This window comes from Hevea brasiliensis, chromosome 14 (assembly GCF_030052815.1).
Source record: "Hevea brasiliensis isolate MT/VB/25A 57/8 chromosome 14, ASM3005281v1, whole genome shotgun sequence".
NCBI lineage: Eukaryota > Viridiplantae > Streptophyta > Magnoliopsida > Malpighiales > Euphorbiaceae > Hevea > Hevea brasiliensis.
In genome coordinates, this window is record NC_079506.1 from 10,699,488 (window position 1) to 10,722,945 (window position 23,458).

General features: G+C 32.9%; 2 protein-coding genes across 2 annotated transcripts; one reads left to right on the forward strand and one right to left on the reverse strand.

Annotated features, from left to right (window-relative positions):
* The first annotated feature begins 4,057 nt into the window (after positions 1–4,057).
* Positions 4,058–10,393, forward strand: LOC110652617 (disease resistance protein RPV1-like). The gene is made up of 7 exons (XM_058134216.1): positions 4,058–4,539; positions 6,439–6,491; positions 6,588–7,306; positions 7,403–7,528; positions 7,652–7,942; positions 8,028–9,330; positions 9,406–10,393. Exons 1-6 carry the CDS (start codon positions 4,058–4,060, stop codon positions 9,297–9,299), a joined length of 2,943 nt encoding a protein of 980 aa, XP_057990199.1. The 3' UTR covers positions 9,300–9,330; positions 9,406–10,393.
* A 1,815-nt stretch (positions 10,394–12,208) lies between these two features.
* On the reverse strand, positions 12,209–13,099 carry LOC131172702 (pre-rRNA-processing protein ESF2-like). Its single transcript, XM_058134217.1, has 2 exons — positions 12,998–13,099; positions 12,209–12,547 (listed from the first exon to the last, which is right to left on the reverse strand). Exons 1-2 carry the CDS (start codon positions 13,097–13,099, stop codon positions 12,209–12,211), a joined length of 441 nt encoding a protein of 146 aa, XP_057990200.1.
* Positions 13,100–23,458: the final 10,359 nt, after the last annotated feature.

Below are 23,458 nucleotides of genomic sequence, written 5' to 3' on the forward strand. Positions count from 1 at the left end.
AAATTTCATTTTATGACTAGCCAAAAAATAAATTAAATAAAAAAGATGAGAAAGAAAAATATGATTAAAATAAGATAAAAAAATGATGAAGAAAAAAATAGATGATAAAGAAAAAGATAATGAAGAAAATAGATGAAATACAAAATTGATTTGTTTATATAAAAGAATTAGTAACTGATTCAATTGGTTGCTAATTTTTTAAAAATTGGTAGGAATTTTCCCTTGAACAATTAGCAACCGATTCATAAATCTTTTGCAAATTGAAAAAAAAAAGGATTTTTGAAAAAATTGGTGGTATTTTTGCCTTCCAAATTTAGCAATCGATTTTAGTCAATTTCAGAAATTAATTGATAATAGCAACTGATTATGAATCAATCCAAAATTGTAAAGCCAATTTAAAAAAGAAAAACTCTATAATTTAGCAATCAATTTACAATTGGTTGCTAAATTTAGTAATCGGTTGGTATTAGCAACTAATTTGTAAATCAATTGCCAATTTTATATTCAAGGTTCTTTTAATGTCGATATGTAATAGATTTAACAAATAATTATATTTTTGATTGCTAAAATTTTTGTTTCTTTAAAAAAAGTTAAAGTCATAAATTGATTGTAAAATTAATTGCTAATAGGAACTGAATTTATTTGGTTACAAATCCACTTGTTTTATCAAGTTTATATGCTCGTTTCACATTTATATCATTCAATGATATACCTAATCAATTTTAATAACTAAACCAATAATATAATGACATTATTAATTAAATTATAATAACTTAAGGTGCATATATATATATATATTGATTTATATCAAGTTTGATGCTAGGCTTATAAAATAAATTAGGTTTTTCCCAGCATGTTGTGTGAGTATAATATTACCAATATATTATATAATTTAATGAATATATAGCTATATAGCATTTCCTATATATTTATATTTAATTTATTTAAAAATGTTTTAAGAAAAGTTATAAAAAGAACTATGAAGAATAAAAAAATAAATATAAAGAACAAACATAAATTAAAAATAATATAAACAAATAAATATAAGATACTAATAAATATATAAATAAATTCGCATAAGATGATTATCTTATCATTTTCTTCTAATGCCTCGACTACTAAAATATTATTTGGCAGGTTTGAGAGAAAGATTTGATTGAATATTGTGTCTTCTATTTTTAGTAAAGGAGGAAACTTATTTGATTTTTGATGTGTCAACTTGGTTTATATAATTTATATGACTTTTAGTTCCCTTAAAATTAAAGGAAACTATAATTCTTAGTTTTTCTAATATTAATTAAATTGTAACTATTATCATAATTATTTTATAAAAAGTTAAGAACATAATTTTATAATTATAGCATTTTATAATTATAACAGACAATAAAAAAATGGTTTTAGTTTATGCAATTGTCATAGATTTTTTTATTATAAAGAATTAAGTACATAATTTTATAGTTATAGTTAATAATAAAACGGTGGCTTTGATTTATATAATATATAGCTATGATTTTTAGTTTTCCTATTATTAATTAAATTATAACTATTGGCACAAATTTTTTATTATGCGGAATTAAATACATGATTTTACAATTATAATAGACAACGAAAAGGTAGCTTGTGGGCTTATATTTTGAAAGCCAATAGTTTGATATAATATGCAATTTAATTTTAGTTTATAATAAAATGATAATTTGTTGTAATCATCAACTGACTCCAAAAAGTATAAGGCGAATTATATTGGTGTTAAAGTAGTGGACTAAATAAAAAGAAAAAGCACTAAATGATGAAGAAAAAAAATGAGATGTGAGATTGATGAGCGTCAAAATAAGGGAAAATATAATAAATGACCAAGTGAGAAATGATTGAAAAGTCACTTAATCATTTTTTAGTGAAATTATTTTTAGGACCAACTTTATGATATTTATATAAATAGATAAGTGGAGATCTGTATAAGCAAAAGGAGAAACAAACTGGAAGGAGCACAATGGAAGAGTGTTAAATAAAGGGCAATGATTGCCTTTGTTAGATACTACTTTTTTCTATAATTGGATACCACAAGCTTTTTAGTAGCCTTCAATATTTTTGGAAATTAATATTATGGTCAAGAGACTCAAGACTGAGAAATTTATAAAGATATAATTAATCTCATGGCCAAGAGACTCAAGACTTGAGAGCGGTGGGGTAGGGTAAAGAAACAAAATGGAACTAGCCTAATGGAGGGTAATTTCGAATTGCGGTCCTTAAATTTTAGGGATATTTCATGTCAATTTTTCAATTTGTTACCAAAACATCTTTAAAAGTTTAGTTTTAGTATCACAAAATCTCTCGTTATTTCTTTTACTTGTTGTGCCCAAATCCATTCTCCCAATATCTCTTAATTTTCTTTATTTTTTAATGTATATCATTAACACTTTATAAATATTAATAATAAAGCTAATTATTTATTTATAGAAATATTTTTATTTTATTTATTAAAATAAAAATATTTAATAAAAATATTTAAAATTTGAATATTTTTACATAAAATTTCAAAATACTATAAAAATTAAAGATATATATAAAATATTGAAAGTTTAATTGTTAAAACTAAAATTTAACTAATTAAATTTAATTAACTATTAATTATTTAATTAAATTTATATTATTCTATTATTTAATTAATGTTAAAGATCCAATCGGGTTGAATTTACAAGTCACGACTTTAACAGCTTGGAGCTCCTCTGGGGACGAGCAAGTGAAGGTGGGTTCTGGCTCGACCATTGTCTATGGCGACCAAATTGAGAATGGAAGCTCGCGACTTGCAATCTTATCATTGCCTTCAACCATTGATGGGGTCTTTGAGGTCATTGGCATGAATTAAGATGGACGAAGGGTCTTTCCGAAGCCTAAGTGGTTGGTATGATGAATGGGACTATGGCAGAAAACAAGGGAAAGGGAAAACAGAAGAGGGTATTTGAGTAATTTTAATTTTTAATAAACCTGAAATCTGCTACAATAGATAAAACAAGTAATGAGGGAGTTTTAGTAATATTAGAGTTAAAGTTTAAAGATTATTTTGATAACAAATTAAAGTTGAAGGATTAAAGATTATTTTGATAATAAATTAAAGTTGAAGGACTGATATGAAAAACTCCTTAAAATTTGAGGACGAGTATAAATTACCCGTATAGTGGAAGAAATTGCGTTTGCTTTTCCTAGAAGATAGAAAATAAAGAGAAAAGCCTTTTGTTAATTAATTAGTTACCACTTAACATGGTTGAACCCCACGCACTAAGAGCCCAGCCAGATGCCTTCCATATTAAGTCTGGAAATCTGATTATCTCATATTTCATTCCCAATTAATTAAAGTAAATAAATATAATTATTAAAACAAAAGTAAATAAGGATAATAACTCTAATTAAAATAAATCCCAATTAATCTAATATTTCAATCTTGAGAATTTCTAAATAGGATGAAAAGAATTTTATTTCGTTTATTTTGCAGAATTTTTTTTTCAATTTTTTTTAATATTTTTTTAGAGTTTGAGCACTTAAAAAATAATTAATAAAAAATATTTTTCTATTAAAAGTAAAATTAAGTCATTTTTAATAAAAGTGACTTTCAATTATATTAAAATTTGAAAATACTTATATGTATAATATAAATACATACTATTAATTTAACACTGTAATAAAATAATAAAAAATATTTTTATTCTTAGAAAATAATTTTTATGCAAAATATTTTTCATATAAAAATTATGTTTTACAAAACAAACACAATATTAGTCAGTAATTTGATTAAAAAAACTATAATTAGTTGTATAAAAGAAAATGAGAACATAATTACGTGCACATATAAATACAATATATAAAGAACAAAAAATTAGATGGACCATTGAATTGAAAAAGAAAAGATACTTTCCACCAAATGATTTCTTATTCCATCTTTTGCTTTATCTCTACAATATATACATATAGTTTACCACACACTCACAAAACATTGGTCTCTAATATTTTGCTTTCTTTACCTTGTTCAAACTCAGTTGCACAAAAGCCTTTATTATAACTTATCATGGCTTCTACTTCTTCATCAACCCCTCCATACAAATATGATGTTTTTATTAGTTTTAGAGGCGAAATACGTTATGGTTTTCTCTCCCATCTCTCTGCAGCCTTGCATCAAAAACAAATCAATGCCTTTACGGATGAAAACCTTCGCAAAGGAGAAGAGATCTCACCAGCTCTCTTGAAAATAATCCAAGAATCATGTGTCTCTATTGTCATTTTCTCTGAAAATTATGCAGATTCTCCATGGTGCTTGGATGAGCTTGTGAAGATACTTGAATGCAAGGAAACTTTAGGACAAACAGTCCTACCAGTTTTTTACCATGTGGATCCAACTGACGTTCAAGAGCTGACTGGGAATTTTGGGAAGGCATTTGCAATTGCTATGCATGGAGAACAAGTTAAAGGTCGTTTACATAAGATGGATGCATGGAAGCACGCTTTGATGGAAGTAAGCAACTTATCAGGATGGGATTCAGGGAATATCACGTAAGTTAATAACCTTTTAAATATTCTTTGTTAGCTTATATTCTAAAATTAGAACATATTAATGACAAATTATTATTTACTTAAAAGTAATTTGTGTTCATGAGTCATAAACGCATTCATAAAAATGACTAACCCGAACATGACCCATTTAATTACTTGTATCAAAATATTTAACTCTAATACGGAAATATTTATGACACAGGTTACACAATATGATTCATGTTCACGTAAATAATTAGGTTATTAAAGTGTCATATAACATGCGTGTTTAAGCTATTTAAACGAATAGGTCACCATAGATGTTACATGACATGACACGTTTAATCTTTTAAGATGTATAAGATTAAGCAATAAATATCATTCAAATATATAAGTATCATCCAAATATCCAAATATTTAAGCATTATCCAAATATCAAATTAATTAAAAATATCCAAACACAAAATAAATTTCCAAGCTTGCGAATGTAAGCTTCACAAATCATTGTCTTCATCAAAACTCTTCAACCTTAATCCAACAAAGCAAAGTAAAAGAAAATAATTAAAATTGTAGAGCAACCAAGAGAAGGAAAGAGAAAGATATATATAGTATTAAGAGAGAGAGATTTAAAAGATGACACATAGAGGCAGTAGCGTATGGAATGAAAAGGGAAGAAAGTTTAAATTTACCTAAAAAATTTTTGGGATGTTCATATAAGCTTGTTTTTATCATTTTAACCAAATAAATACACACTTTCTGTTTAACTCCATATAGACACAGTTTCTAGCAAAAAAATAATTTCTCTATTTTTTATTAATAAAGTATTAATTTTTCATTTTTAAATGCTAAAAATATTTTCTATATTTTTTAATTTTTATTAAATACAATAAATATTTTTAATATTTAAAAATATAAAATTAAATATTTTATTAATAAAAAATTCGAGAAATTATTTTTTTTGGAGCAAAAAATTAGGCCAATTTGAACTTAAATAGAAAGGTGTGTATTTATTTGATAAAAAAGATACAAATGGGCTTATTGAATATCCCAAAAAATTCAGGGGCAAATTTGAACTTTCATCCAATGAAAAAGATATCTAGTGATATAGGGGGAGAGAGATACGAGATAAAGAATTAGAGAGAGACTAATAGTATATGGAGAAAAGAGATAGATAGATAGATAGATAATATGAGAGAAAGATAGAAGATACATAGAGAGAGAGAGAGAGAGAGAGAGAGAGAGAGAGAGATGACTAGAAAGATAAAGTATTAATTAGGAGAGAGTGCGTATGTTTGAATGGATGACATATGCAGAGAGTAGTAGCACATGGAGTGAAAGAAATATCTAGTGATATGAGGGAGAGGGAGATAGAAATAGAGACTTGGGGAGAGAATAAGAGCATATAATAAAAAGAGATAGATGAATATATAGATAAATAGTAATATGAGAGAGATTTAAAAAATGTTAGTTTTAAATTTGTAGAACTCTTTTGCAAATTTATTTCTTTATTTATTTTAATTTGTAAAAGTTTAAATCATATTAAATCATTCATTTATATAAATTTTTTAACTATAAATTAAATGAGTCATAATAGATTTAATTGGAGCAAAATAATATAAGTTAACTTGTTAATCTAATTAAATAAACGAATCATATAATAGGTTTAGTTAAATTAAAACAAAATAAGTTTCCTTATTAACCTGATTAAATGAATAGTTCATTACATATCTTATTGTGTTAAATAGTTCAACCTAATTAAATCCTTGTTAGTTTTAGCATATCATAAACGAGTTGACTAGAACTTGTTTATAATAAATCTAAACCTACTTAACAACATGTCATCGTGTAAAAATTACCAGCTCTACTTAAAAGTGAGAGTTTATCATTATTTACTAGTGTTTGTTTTTCATATGCGACTAGGTATGAATCTAAATTAGTTGAGGAAATCGTCAATGACGTTTTGAAGAAATTTAGTAATATGGCTTCAAGTGATGATTCTTATGATCGCAACTTGGTTGGAATTGAATCACGTGTGAGAAAAGTAGAACATTTATTAAATGATAAGCAAGTTGTTGGAATTTGGGGGATGGGAGGCATTGGTAAAACGACTATTGCGCAAGAAGTATTTCGTCGAAATGTGACAAAATTTGATGCTTATTGCTTTGTTGACAATGTTAAGGAAATAATGACACAACAACCATCGATTGTCGTACGAGATAAAATCATTTATCAGTTATTAAGGGAAAAAAATATACATGAAAACACATTGGATCTGAATGCTTTTATTGGGAGAAGGCTCCAAAGTAAGAAGGTATTTATTGTTTTTGATGATATAGATGACCCAAATCATTTAAAAAAATTAGCAGGAGAGTGTGATTTATACAATGAGGGAAGTAGGTTAATTGTAACTAGCAGAGATTGGCAAGTACTTAAAAATGTTTGTTCAAGGGAAGGCATATATGAAGTTGAGAAATTAGTTGATTATGAAGATCTTAAACTCTTCAGCTTGCATGCCTTCAAACAAAATCATCCCAAGGAAGGATATATGGAGCTATCTTTGAAGGCGATATCCTATGCTGGAGGCAACCCATTAGCTCTTACAGTTTTGGGATCTCATTTGTTTGATATGGGAATAGAAGAATGGAAAAGTGAATTGAAAAAATTGAAAGGCGGATCTCTTATGAAAATTCAAGATATTTTGAAAACAAGTTATGATGGGCTAGAAAGGAATGAAAAGAAAATATTTCTTGATATTGCATGTTTCTTCAAATGGGAAAATATATATTCTGTTGAGAGAACACTAGAGGCATTTGGCTTCTTTCCAAAAAGTGCAATACCTCGTCTAATTAATAAATCTCTCATAACTATTTCGTCAATCAATGAGGTAGATATGCATGACTTGTTGGAGAAAATGGGTAAGGATATTGTTATTGAGGAATGCAAACAACCTGGAAGACGCAGCAGGTTGTGGAATTATGAAGATGTTCGTCATGTATTGACAACAGATATGGTAAGTACCAAACTAATCAAAGAAGCTTCTTCCGTTCTCATATTTGAATTTTATGAGAATGGTAGTTCTCTTGACAAATTAAGAACTAATCATTAATAATCCTTTGTGCTGTTATTTTGTTAGGGAACTGAAAATGTTGAAGGGATATTACTTGACATGTATAAGAAAGATAACTTGGAGATAAGCTCCACGGCCTTCATGAGAATGTGCAATCTCAGATTCCTCAAAATTCAGTGTTATATTGGAGGACAAGTGCTTCTTCCTAACAACCTTAAATTTCTTCCACAAGAGCTAAGATATCTTTATTGGAATTATTACCCTTTGACATCATTGCCATTAAATTTTTGCCCCAAGAATCTTGTACAACTTCATATGCGTTCTAGCAAACTCATACAACTCTGGAATGGAGATAAGGTACGTGCAGTTCATAACTTATAGCTACATTTTGTAAAGTTAATTTGTATATTCTAGTTTATTGATATTTTCTATTTCATTACAGTCGCTTGGAAATTTGAAATTAATAGATCTCAGCTACTCTGAGCACCTGATCAGGATTCCAGACTTGTCTACTAGTGCTCCAAATCTTGAGTTTTTATTTTTGATGGGATGTAAAAGTTTGGTTGAGATTCCCTCTTCTCTTCAAAATCTGAGCAAGCTTACTCAACTAAAATTAGATGAAACTGGAATACAACAGCTGCCCTCATCAATTGAGCATCTGTCTCAACTTTTCAATTTGTCCTTGATTTGGTGCACAAGACTCGTGAATCTTCCAAGCACGATTGGCAAATTAAAACGTCTTGAAGAACTTTTTCTCTGTGGATGCTCAAATTTACCTAGTCTTCCAGAAAGCATCAAACAACTTACGAAGTTAAGACGGCTTAATTTAACAGGTTGCAAGAGACTTAAATGTTTACCAGAGCTTCCATCATGCTTGGAATACTTAAATGCGTCAGATTGCATCTGTTTGGAATCTGCATCAACTTCATTTCTTTTCCTAAAACATGAACATGAAGATGACAATGATGAATCAGCAGATAGAAGTGAAGATGAAGATTTTTTTGAAGATGACAAATTTCTTGTGTTTGGTGATTGCATCAATTTGAAGGATGAGAATAAAGTAATGGAAGATGTTTTTGAAGCACATCTGTTGGGTCAGAAAGTGAGTTTATACATGGCAGGAAGTGAAGTGCCAGAAAGGATGAGATATAAGAACAAAAGTGGGTCCTGCCTTTCATTCCGACTTGACCTTCGTCACTTAATTGCCTTTTCTTTCTGCGCTGTTATTCCCACAGCTGTTATTGATCCCACAAATTATTATTTTGATCTTCGAAAGGGCATTACATGTAGAGTGGATTTCATAGGAGAATCTGGACAGAGGCACAGCCATGATTTCTTTTTATTTGGTTATCGACTGTCTTATTTTAAGTATTCATCAGAACATGTGGTGCTTTGGTTCAGTGATAATAAATTCCACTCTATTGATGAAGAGTGTTTCGTTGAGGCCTCATTTCACTCCACTGAAAATGTAGTGGAGATAATTGAGTGTGGGGTTCATCCTATATACAGTGGAAACAAAAAGAGAAGCAGAAATGACGAGGAACAGCAACCATCTCTTCAAAGATTGGAAGAATGCCATGACTTTCTAAATCTCTCGTGTCATCCACATAACAACACTAAAAGAAGAATAATAAATTATGAGGAAGAAGAGAAGGAAGAGGAGGCTTCTTCACTCGATCTAAGTCTCTCTCTGTCTCTTCCTGGTTCCTCTTAATTCCGACCAAAATCTCGTCACTATCACATTGGTAAAATTAATTTCTTATTTGCTGTTTTAGCTAGGATTCATAATTGCTTACATAAATGCTTGCAATCTTTTGCAGCTCTACCCCATGATAGGTTCTTACAACTGCAAAATGCTCGAAATCATCTTCTCCGCAAATCCAATTTGGGCTGCTGACACACTAAAATTCTTTTTATCATGACCTGCTTGACTCAAAGCTGTTCTTTTTTGGTGTTCTTGGACTGGTTCTCTTCTGGTTTGTTGTTCTGTGGCAATTGATTTCTTCCTTTGAAGCCACTTTTGGTTTTGGATCTGTGTTAATCGTGCTTGTATCGGGTCTATCGTTGGAGAGCTTGTGGAGACTTGGGTATTGGCATTCTGTGTTTGTTGTGCCCTGCTGATAACTTTGGTTTCTCTTGCTGTCAAATTTTTCAGATTTGTTGGCCTATTTGCTTGGAATTTGCCTTTGGAACTTTATTTGGGTTTGCTTTTTCTCTTTGAGCTAGCAGGTTCAGTCAATTTTAGCAAGCGTCCAGCTATGTTGCTTTATATTTCTCTTTAGTATTGCCATCAGGGACGTCCTCCCGTTGCTTTGTTTCAAGCTTTGGGCTTTCTTCAATCGGCTGAAGATTTTTTGTCTGGAGATTTGGTTAGATCGGTCATTAATCTTGGATTTTTTGGGCTGGAGTTTCTGCTTTATTTGGCTACTATAGAATGCTAGAGATTTTGCATTTTGAGTTGTAACCTTCTTGTGGTTGTGAATTATATGCGTGATCCAGTTCTGGGAAAGTTTGCTGCATAATTATCCGGGTCAATTGTCAGCGGCATCACTGCTTCTATGAGTTAGGCTGATGCTTTTAAAGGGCCTTTTTCTACAGAAATTGCCGAATATTTTCATGCTTCCATATGGGATTATTCATACATCAGATCTTAGGCTTCGTTTTGGTGATTAGTTTGTCTATATTGTTGGTTCTGTTTTCTGTCTATTGTACTGCAATTTACTGATGTTGTGCCTGTGATGGATGGTTTGTACATCTGTCCAAGTTTTCCTCTTAGCTTGATGGATGGTCAGTTGTTTGGTTGCTTGAGTTTGTTAGGATTGGGGATTGATCATCACATAAACTAGTCCAAATTATAGTATGAAAATGATAATTTTTTAATTATTCAAAATTTTAAATAAATTTAAAATATAAAATTCAAATAAAAAAAAATTAGAGTATCATGCAATTTAATTTATAAATGTTTATATATATATATTTTAAAAATAATGAATAAATATAATACTATTTAAAATGTCAAATAATTAAAACGATGTAATGATACGACCAAACTACTTTTTTGATATATATTAAATAATTGAACTAAATATTTTAATGATAATTGTAACGAGAAAAGATAACACTAAATTTCATTGATTTTGATTATACTTTCCTCAAAGAGAATCATATTTAGAGAATTAGATTTATATGTCTAATAAAAATAAAATATTCATTTTATGCAAAAGCCTCTCTTTTATGTTGTAGATAAAATTAACGCTTAAATTTTGAAACTCATTTGGAACTGTAATAAAATTAAATTGGTTCATTTATTACATAAATAAATTAAAAATGCACTAATTATTATAAAATTGAAAGCATCTAAATCACATATAACTCATGAATTTCTAAAAAATTATATCATCATCAAAGAAAATAACTTCATTCATTAATTAAATGAATTAAAGATGTGAACACATTTAAATAATATATAACTTAAAAAATTTTTAATAACTTATATTAGTATTATCAAGAGTCACATCTTATTAAACAATGGGAAAATTTTTGAAATGTCAACATTTACCTCTTCTTTGCCATTAGCGCGTGTAGATTAGTTTGAATCATAGATTAATCTATTAGTTTGAATCAGATGTTAAAAAATTGTTAACAAATTTAACATATATACATGAAATGAAGCTCACTTGGATATTCCCAATCAACGAAGTGGACAGCAACAAACCACTCAGCACTATGCATATACTAAACATCACTGCTAGCCAACTGCTAGTGGGTTCAAGATCATTGCCAAAGGTGCTGCTGAGTAATAAGGAAAAACTCATGAATTCAGTTATACTTTAGTTTTCAGAGACCAAGAATTGCTAGAAATGACTCAGTTTTATTGTATCAAATACCTGAGGGCCATTAAACCCCCACAATATGAGATAAAGGATCTTGACAACCAAAGAATTGCTAGAAATATTGACAGGAAGAGCAGTCTTGTAAATTCCATACTTGAATCGCATAGTATTCAAGCACAATGGCTTTGGTAGTAATTTTTTTTTCTTCCACTAAACTGATACATAAATTGAAGAAAAAGTTCTTTGAAAAAGTAAAATACAATGTAAATTTAGTACATTATAAACTTCCTTAAAAGTTCTACAGTATATCGGTTGTCAATAATCACCAGCAAAATTGTTAAATTAGTAACAAAATTGTAAGATACTCTGTTAAGTGTTAATGCGTCAAAATGTCAAAGAACCAGACTCACAGAAATGTAAAGCGTCATAATGTATCCTCATAAGCTCCTCATGTTGATTAAACACACTTGACATCTTCAAAACCTATTACTATAAACCACCAAATACCCCAGCCAGAATGATTTTTGAGAGTTGAGATTTGTTTTCTTCCGCTTTATCGGCAACTGGATTTATCTGTGAGAATTGACGGATGACCTTTGGTGCTTGCTCACTAACTGAGAGTTGACCTCCTGACTTTTGATGGATATTTTGTACAGCACTCTTATAATTGATTTGTTCTGTTCCCACTTGAATTTACTAAGAACTTGATATTAGCATCCCTTTTGGCAACACTCCTATTGGTAAATTCATCATACCCTTCAAAGAATTGTTGACCTCGAAATCCACCAGTTCATTTGCGATTTACTATAGTAGTAGGATCTTCAGATGAAAGGTTGATCCTCTGTATTTCTCCATATTGAAGCTTCACATGATCCATGTGGGGAGGAATTCGACTCAAGTAGCAAACACCAAGCTTACCAGCCATAGCAGCTTCCTTTATTAACCCATCGCTCTTCTTCTTTTCAAGCCTATTGACCACTTCATCATTGGATTTTGGATTCTTTTCTTCTATAGGACTTCTTTTAATGAACTCTTGCTTGCCCTCTGTAGTTTCAAATTTTTCCGCTGGATTCACCTCCTCTGGAAAATCCTCGGTATTAACATCTTCCTCTTCATCCCCAGCATCTTCCTATAATAATAGCTTTTTTCTTAATCAACTGTACCTTATCTTAATAGATTTTTTCTTTTCTGTTTTCCTTTCTTTTCCCTCTCACCATCGATATTTATAACTCATGAGTTTTTAATAATTTATATTAGTACAACCAGAGGTCAATTTTGTTTTAGTAAACCCAAAGGTCATTATATATTAATTAGATACTGATTATTAATACTAAGATTAATACATTTTATTAAATATATAAATATTAATATTATTGTTAATAATAAAAATAATAAAAATGTTAAACTTTAAGAAATTAAAAAGTCATACATTAAATAATGATAATAATGGAATAGGGGTAAAATTGGCAAATGAAGAAAAATATAATAGAGTGCCACTTGCCAGCTTAAGGTGAACTTATTTTGGAGACCGTCTTTATTATATTTGTATATAGATATTAGATTGTATAGATAATCTCGCCTTCTGTAACAAGACTTTGGCTAATGAATGAAATTCTGTCTCTGCAATCAGCTTTCTCTTCTTCTTTTCCTCTCTGATTCTTATTGTGTCAATTGCGTGCATATTTCTTATTTACATCGAAGATTGCTTATGTTTCAGGATTCAATACAAAAATACAGGAAATGATTGATTGAAATTGAACCCCACTTCACTTCCAAATCAGCTGAGATGAACATTTCAAATAAACAACCCTCTAATCTAAATAATAAATAGCCTTTATGTCATGCATAAACTCTAATAATCATGTTTGTATTCACTAGTCCAGGATTAACCACATGCATTTTTTTTTCGGGTGAAAATTAACTGCATGCATTTAATATGATTTAAGCCATAAAGTAATAGCCTAAACGTACCTTACCAACTTGCAGAAATTAATGCTCCAAGAATGCTTGAAAATAAGAGTGTTTTGAAAGCCAACCAAATCAACACAAAAGCCAATTCTCTTCTCTTCTGCATTGCTGTAACTTTGAAACTTGTAAAAAAAGTGTAGTTTCCATTTTCAGGAAACCTAACATAAACGTGAGAAATTCTTGCTTATATCCTCCTATCTATCATGGATTCAAAACAAAAATATGTGGCATTCATATAATATGTGGATTCCAACATACAAATTAAGAAATAGACAAATTAAGGAAGAGGAGGAAATAAAAAGAAAAAGAACATCACATGAGAGGAAAACCCTCTTAATTAGTAGATTATAGCGTTGCAAATAACTAAAAAAGCTCTAAAATGCCTATGGTGCAGGCACAACAGCAGGACTGAATTTTCTATTGGCTTCATTGCAGATTTACTCTTTGGGTTGTAGCCGTGGAGAGAGAGATAGAGAGAGATTCTTAGTTAGATACTTAGATTGATAAGAGTCATGGGATTATTAGTTTTCATGATCCTCGAATCAAAACTGATCCCCTCAAATGATGCAACGGCCAAAGCTGAATTGGTGACAAAACTATATCCACTAGTTTATGAGAGTGAACTTACAAGAAAATCACCATTAAATATTATTTATAGCTAATTTTTAAATAGAGAGATAAAATTAGTTTTCTAATTTTTTTAAAAATTTAATTAAGATTTTAAAAAATAACTTTTAACTGTTAATTAAATTTATACTATAATTGTAACGCTCCTTACCCGTCTACTGTACAGCCGAGCAAGAAGTGCCACATTCGGTGCCGGAGCACCCTATCTTGTGTTATCATATCTATTGTAAACTTTTGATGTCATTTAAAACATGTATTCTATGTGTAGAATTTTTTTTTTTTATATCTTATTTCTGTGGAAACCCGGACAGAGCCTCCACTGTTTATTAGCAGCTAGCGGGTTTCCACTAATCACCTGTTACATGTCCATATCATATTCTCTTTTATCATATCATTCACATCTATTTATTAGATCTCAAAATAAAATATTATCTATTGCATTCATATGGAAATTCATAGATAATAAATTACAAGTTTTCATTTCAATCTCAAGTTTAACTACAAGTCCAAAATGAAATACATCATGACTAGACATAATGAATCAAAATACTAGTCTATACATGGGCCCTACCAAAATACAAAAGACCGGTGAGGTGACTCTGGACAGTGGCAGATCTGGTCTGTAACGCCCTCACCATAGGTAGTCCGTACAATTTACTGTTCCGACGACTCATATCTGTTCGGACAGTCAAAATGTCTGGAACTACACCTAAACTATAGTGAGGAGGCATAAATTAATGAAATAAATATTAAAAAAAAATATAGGAAAAATTTTGAGAAATAAAATAAAATTTAGAGAATTTATTAATTGGTATAAAAAATAAAAATAATCTGATGAGCACCATGAAAGGCATTTTGGTCATTTCATCCCTAGAAGTGAATTTTGACTTAAATGTCAAATTAAAATTTGGAAATAGAATAATTAACATAAATTAATTTTATGAATTTAAATTTGAAAAATGAGAAGAGAAAGAAGAAGAAAAGAAAAGAAAAGAAAAGGAAAGAAAAGAAAAGAAAGGAAATAGATTTATGAAATTTAAAAACAATAAAATACACATAAATATATATATATATAAATAACCACAAGAGACAAAACCCCCCACCAACCATCTTCTTCTTCCTCTTCTCTCTCTCTCCTTGCCGTCTCCCTTGGTCTCTCCCTCCCCACCATTGTTATCAAGCTTAAAGCTTGATTTCCCAAGCTTTCACTCACCAAAACCCATTGACCCCTTCACAAAAAATTTAGCCCACACCATAAGGAAGCTTTAGATACCCATAAGAAGAAGAAAGATTAAAGTTTGAAGTGGGTCATAAGAGGTTAGTGCACTAATCCCTCTTCTTCTCTTTATTAAACATGAAAAGCATGTTTAGCTAAGCATAAATACCATTAAAACAAAAAGAAAATCTTGAGAAAGAACCCTTGAATTTTTGGCAGCCACGGAACTTGAAGTTTATTGCTTTTAAGTGATGAAAAATGGTTCCATGAGAATGTGTAATTAGTTGAAATGTTTGGGTGTTTGATTGTGTAGTGTTTGTGTAAATATGAAACTTTGAAAACTAGGGTTTGTGTAAATGTTGAGGACTTTGTGTAAAATGTTGAAATTGACCTATTGGGATGAGATTGTTGCTTATAGAAGTGTATTGCATGCAAATTGAAGTAAGGAAGTTGGAGGAGATTGAGTTTTGGAAGTGTTAATTTTCTGCAGGTTGTATTTGTTGAGGGCAGTGTACATTTTAGGCTATAAATAAAATTGTGTGACCCCAATTGGTATGAGGCCAATTGGAGGTGAAACTAGACCCAAAATAGCCCATTTTCCATGAAGAAACCATGCTCAAATTCTGTCCAAAACTTGAGCTAAATACTGCCCAAATTCGGATTTTCCTGCACCCAACCCAGAAAATGACCAAATAAACAGTACTCATAACTCTCTCTATACTGGTCCAAATGACCTAAAATTTTACCCATGGAAAGTTTAGACATAGGGCTACACTTTTCATGAAGACCACTTAACCCAGTTTTGCCTTTAACCAATTCAAATTGTTAGCACAAGTTGGGTCACTGAAACTGCCAACCCAGAAAATGACCAAATGAACAGTACGTGTTCATTTGGTCATAACGCTCTCTATACTGGTCCAAATGACCTAAAATTTGACCCATGGAAAGTTTAGACATAGGGCTACACTTTTCATGAAGACCACTTAACCCAGTTTTGCCTTTAACCAATTCAAATCGTTAGCACAACTTGGGCCACTGAAACTGCCAACCCAGAAAATGTCCCAAAATACTATTTCTTTGGTATTTTGACCATAACTTGAGTTCTATAACCCCAAACTCAGTGATTCAAAAACTGAAATTCAAGTTTAAACATAGAGGAGCAATTGTTATGAAGGAATTGTGACTAAATAGACATTCCAACCTAGTCAAATTCCTAGATAAAGATAACACATCAACATGAACCTAAAGAAAGGTTCATGGGAAAAATGCTATATATGATAATTAAAATACTCATAAGGATAATTAAATATTAAAAATGATATGAATATGTAAATTGGGACTAATGTCCCATTAATATGAAATTAATGGTACCAATGAACAGTACTAGAAAATAGTAACAGTGAATAGTGCTAAATTAATAAAAAATATTTAATTGCCCATAGTATACCTAGACTTATTTATTTAGTTTGGATAAATTGGTATACCAATTAGGGACTACAGATAGCAGTACTGCCTATCGAGAAAATCATGAACTGACAATATATGTCTGGTATGATTGTTCTACAGGCTATATGCCTACTTTATTTCTGGCTTTACAAGCCTGACAAATGGTCTCGTGCGATACCGGCTCGTGCTGTGCATTTATTCTGGATAGACATATGGCTGTCTAACCAGTATACACCCGTGCATCCAGCTTTTATAATTTGTTATAGGTTTCTTGGGCACTGATAAAAAAAAAATTAATTAAGATTTAATATACAATAAGTAATCATAAAAGATCCCGATAATGTTAATTGTTTCTAAAGAGCAATAAAAATGTAAAAGACCAAGAAATTATGAGTTGCATATATTATTTCAAATTATTAAATTATTGTTACTATAAATTATGCACCACTAAGCGTTATGCTTAGCGCGTTGGTTTTCCATCGTGTAGGTACTGGAGATCAGCCGCATTAGTCCCAGCAGCCGCAGCAGCCGCATTAGTAGTGCACTGACAGAGCTCTGATCAGATCTGCCATTGTCCAGAGTCACCTCACCGGTCTTTTGTATTTTGGTAGGGCCCATGTATAGACCAGTATTTTGGTTCATTATGTTTAGTTATGATGTAATTAGTAGTTTATGATGTATTTCATTTTGGACTTGAAATGAAAACTTATAATTTATTATCTATGAATTTCTATATGAATGTAATAGATGAAACTTCATTTTGAGATCTCATAAATAGTTGTGAATGATATGATAAAAGAGAATATGATATGAAAATATGTGAGATGACTATGAATATGTTAACAGGTGATAGTGGAACCCGACAGATGCTAATAAAATAGGGGAGGCTCTGTCTGGATCTCCACAGAAATAAGATAAATAAAAAAAAAAATTCTACACATTGAATACATGTTTTAAATGACATTAAAAGTTTACAATAGATATGATAAAACAACATAGGGTGCTCCGACACCGAATGTGGTACTTCTTGCCCGGCTATACAGTAGACGAGTAAGGGGCGTCACATTTAGTGGTATCAGAGCAGAGGTTTAGGCGGTCCTAGACCGAGATAGATCGAAAGAAATAGTTGCATCACATGCATGGGCCTTTAGATAGAGTCGAGGTGACACTAATGCAGATCTGTTCTTTGTCTTTTTTATAGGATCGATGGCATCTGATCCTTCAGAGCACGGACCTCCAAGTCCGATAGAGGAGGAAGTAGAGAGTCACGCACCTACTCCTAGTCGAGGGAGAAGTGGCAGTAGAGCAGAGTCATCTCGAGGTACTGTGAGTAGGGCACAGCAGGCCTTCTGTGAACAGATGACACAGCTGTTCGTCACGGATTCACGAGCCATTCCTCACCACACCACCTCCACCACCACAAACACACCACACCATACCACAGCCACCACCACCACCACCACCACCTGTACAGCCACCTCCACCCCCACAGCCTTAACCTATACACAGATCTCCACTAGAGAGACTGTGAAAGTATGGGGCAATTGATTTCAGAGGTAAGAGGGATGATGATCCAGCCGCAGCAGAGTATTGGCTGGAGAGGACAGAGAGGGTACTACAAATAGCTGCAATCGCACCCGAGCAACAGCTTGGAGTGTGCTCACATCGCTACAGGAGGATGCATATAGATGGTGGGTGACAGTATCTAGAGTGGTACAGCCTGCACAGATCACTTGGGATTTCTTTCTGGCTGAATTCAGAAAGAAATACATCAGTCATGTGTACTTGGAGGCCAGAAGGAGAGAATTCCTGGCACTGAGGCAGAGGCAGCTGACAGTCTCCAAATATGAGCGAGAATTCGTGAGACTTAGTGAATATGCATTGGAGTTGATGCCGACAGAGGTTGATAAATGCAGAAGATTTGAGGATGGACTGAATGACAACATCAGGTTAATAGTGACGTCTCACCACTTCACAGATTTCTCTCTGTTGATAGCATCAGCCCTTGATGTGGAGAGAGTCAGAAATGAAGAGCAGTCCAGAAAAGATAGGCAACGCAAGAGGGGTTCTGGGTCTGGTCAGTCCGGTTCAGCAGACACGGGTAGTAAGAGACCCAAGGAGTCTCAGGGACAGACTCAAGGTCGGGGCAAGAAACAAAAGTCTCGGTTTGCTCCAAGGAGAGGAGGAGGACAATCTGGTGCATCAGTGGGTAGTTCACCTGGTGCAGCTACACGGGGATCAGCCCCACCACCTGCTTGTGTACATTGTGGTAGACCCCACAGAGGAGAGTGCAGATTGTTGACAGGTGGATGTTTTAGATGTGGGTCTACGGATCACTTCCTGAAGGATTGTCCACAGAGGAACACTAGTGCTCCCACTGCTCCACCTCAGATGGAGAGGTGCGCAGCAAAGACAGTAGGGGGTAGGAGACCTGCGAGGCCTGATACACCTGGCACATCACAGAGGCCTACTGCAGAGACACCTGCAGGCAGGAGATTAGGGTAGCACCTCGTGCTTATGCCATGAGAGCTCGAGATGAGCCAGAGCCAGCTGATGTCATTAGAGGTACATTTTCTTTTTATGACCTGCTAGTATGTGCATTGATTGATCCGGGTTTCACACATTCATATGTGTGTATCACACCACCAATTGATAGAGGGGTACAAGTAGAGGAGCTAGAGGAGGACATACAAGTCACAAACCCTTTAGGCCATAGTGTCATGGTGAAAAAGGTCTACAAGGGTTGTCCTCTAAAAATACAAGGGTATGAGTTTTTAGCTGACTTGATTGAGCTACCATTCCATGAGTTCAATGTGATATTAGGTATGGACTGGTTATCACGTCATCAGGCGATGGTAGATTGTCGGCTAAAGAGGATGTCACTACAGACAGTAGATGGGGATGTGATTACAATTGTGGGTGAAGGAACGGGTTGTCTTTCCACCATCATATCAGCCACAACAGCCAGAAGATTGATAAGAAAGGGCTATGAGGCTTTCTTAGCACATGTGGTTGATACCAGGAAGACTAGCCCAAGCATGCAGGAGATCCCCACTGTATGTGATTTTCCGGATGTGTTTCCGGAAGAGTTGCCGGGTTTGCCACCCAATAAAGAAGTGGAGTTTGCTATAGAGGTTATGCTGCATCGCACCAATGTCCATTGCTCCATATAGGATGGCACCTACCGAATCGAGAGAGTTGAAAGTTCGATGTGGAGCTACTAGACAAGGGCTTCATACGCCCTAGTGTGTCACCCTGGGGAGCACCAGTGCTATTTGTGAAGAAGAAGGATGGTACCCTTTGGCTATGTATAGACTACCGGCAGCTGAATAAGGTGACTGTGAAAAACAAATACACTTTACCTAGGGTAGATGACCTGTTTGATCAATTGAGGGGAGCTGGAGTATTCTCCAAGATAGATCTCAGATCAGGCTATCACCAGTTGAGAGTGAAGGAGACAGATGTTCCTAAAACTGCTTTCAGGACCCGGTATGGACACTATGAGTTCCTAGTGATGCCATTTGGGCTAACAAATGCACCAGCAGCTTTCATGGACCTAATGAATCGCATCTTTCATCCCTACTTGGATAGGTTTGTTGTGGTTTTTATAGATGATATCTTGGTGTATTCTAAGAACCAGGAAGAGCATGATGAACACCTGAGAGTAGTATTATAGACACTGCGGGAAAAATAGTTGTATGCCAAGTTATCCAAGTGTGACTTCTGGTTGGATGAGATATCCTTTCTTAGACACATTGTGTCAGCAGATGGAATCAGGGTAGATCCAAGGAAGATTGAAGCAATAGTTGAATGGAAGCCTCCTAAATGTAATAAGTCGAAACTTTTTGGGGTTAATTTGGATACTACAGGAGAGTTGTGAATGGATTTTCCTTATAGCATTTAATCGACTAAGTTACTGCATAAGAATGCAAAGTTTGACTGGAATGAAAAATGTCAAATCAGCTTTGAGAAGCTGAAGGCTATGCTTACAGAAGCTCCAGTGTTAACACAGCCAGAGTCAGAGAAAGACTATGTGATCTACAGTGATGCCTCTCACAATGGGCTTGGGTGTGTTCTGATGCAGGAAGGGAAAGTAGTTGCCTATGCTTCTAGACAGCTAAGGCCACATGAAAAGAACTACCCAACTCATGATCTGGAATTGGCGGCAATAATATTTGCATTGAAGATATGGAGGCATTACCTATATGGTGAGAAGTGTTACATCTACACTGATCACAAGAGTCTAAAGTACTTGCCAACTCAGAAGGAACTCAATCTGAGACAGAGGAGATGGATTGAATTCCTTAAAGACTATGACTGTGTGATCGACTACCATCCTGGGAAAGCAAATATAGTGGCTGACGCCCTAAGCAGGAAGTCCATGATGGCTTTGAGAGCATTGAATGCTCGGCTGTCTTTAGCACAGGATGGGGTACTTTTGGCTGAGTTGTGTGTAAAGCCAAGTTTGTTACAGCAAATACAAGAGGCACAGTTAAGGGATGAAAAGTTGCTAACTGTTATGGGCAGAACTCAAGAGGGGAAGGAGACTGATTATGAGTTGAAAGGAGATGGGTGCCTGTCACACCTTACCCCTCTGTAAGGCGTAACATGATCCCGTAGAATACCTAATGAACTACCGAACTTCACCTACCGATAACTCATTAAGTACCCTACAAGGGATTTTAAAACAATTTTCTTATCTTTGACAAGTGGTGAGCATTTCTAATAAGTATTTAAAACATTTAGTTGAAATTAAAACTAATTAATATTTTTGGCCATTTTAGTTTTCCGCAAATTTTATAAAAATTTTGACAGAGTTTCCTCTGTATTTTGAGACAAGTTGTGAGCATGGTCTAATAAGTACTTAAAACATTTAGTTAAATTAAAACTAGTTAATATTTTTTGCCCATTTTATTTTTACGCAAATTTTATAAAAATTTTGACAGAGTTTCCTCTGTATTTTGAGAAACCAGTTCTTCAAATACCTGAAATAAAAGCACTTCCAATAATTTTCTAACCACTGCTTCAAATTCATACTCAATCTCAACCAATTTCTCAAATTCACAAGTTCAATAATTCTCAAAATACTGTCAATCATTATCATTCATATTTCATTTGAAACAAAACAATTTAGATACATTATTACAACATTTACATTAAGAGAGTTTCAAAACCACAATATATATTACAACTTATACAAATTTTATACAAACTTTGTACAAGCTGCTCAAGACCCATTTTTACATGTCCATACATTTATGTGCAATGTATACATCAAAAGAAATATTTACAGTTAGGGTATAAATTATACCCGAAAACTTTAGGCTGGTAGCTTCTCACACCTCAAAGAAATCTCACGCTTCCTCTAGTCTCTGTATCTACGACAGCAATAAAAGCTATCGCTGAGTACTAGGACTCAGTGGTGCACAATATACTAAAATAATCTTTATGCAAAACTTAAAGCACATTCATTCAAAAATTTGACTAAACATGAAAATTAAATACAATCATGCATTGTGAGATTTTACATGTAAACCAAGTTTATTTCAAAGTATCAAAACACATTTCATAAAACCCACAGTTAGATCATGCCATTCGAAACAAATAGAATCTCAATAACCAGAGGCTAAAGAGAAATCACATGAATCTCAATAGCCAGAGGCTAAAGAGAAATCATATCACAAGGCTAGCTAGCTCAAATATATGGATATCCATTCACATCCTCTTCTACTGGCACACCTCAACACTTCTCCAGAGAAGGAATCAAAATTCGAAACTAATTACCTCCACTAGTCGTGCTAGTGAGGTGTTCAAATATATGGTCATGACACTGTGGTTTCAAAACTTATCTTAACAATTTGCTAAACATTGTCATTTCAAATATACACAATAATTTTCAACAATTTAGATCAAACATCATAAGAATACCATAATCCAACATTTCACATTATTCAAAACAATATGCAAAAGATGATTATAAAAGTATATGTTATGCACAAACCTCAAACGAGTCGCCTGTTGGCCTTGACTCGACTCCTCGGGTTCTGTCCCGGTATTCTTTTCCACTGAAACACGCAATTTTACAATGTTTCAGTACTAAAACTTAATATAAATCCAAAATAAACTTAGCTCCACATTTACCTAGCTCTAACGTGTTAAATTCGACATTTTCGAAATTTTGTGTTTCGGGTTACTATTCACTGCACTATTCCAGTCAAATAGTTGACTTTTTAAGGCTTACTAGGTATGGGAACTCTAACTTCACCCACATACCACATTTTGGTCACCAAACTTGTTGGTTTTGGTCATTTGTTTAAAGCTTAGGTCATTTTGGCAAAATTGCCAATTTTCGGTTTTGGTTCTCTGAAGTTGCACTATTCCATTGGTCGATCTACTGTTGGAATTTAACAAAACTTCCTTCATAGAAAATGTTCCTTATTGTCTTAAGTGTATTCTCATTTTTGGATCACCTCAATCGGAGTTTTTTAGCTCAAGTTATGGTCAAAATAAGTTTACTGTTCACGTGCACTGTTCATGCTGCAATTTTGGGTTCTGGCAGATTTTTGTCCAACTTTGGTCAATAATTTGATCAAGTTAAGTTCATAATTTGGTCTCACTTTCTTCATATGAAATGTTCTACTATGTCTTAGGTTTCCATCGGTTCAAGAATCGCCTAAATCCGAGTTTTCTAGAGAGAGTTATAGCCCTTCAAACATTACTGCTCAATGGTAATTCTGCAGAGTTGCAGGTTTGGTAAGTCAACTTTGCTCAATAATCTGACTA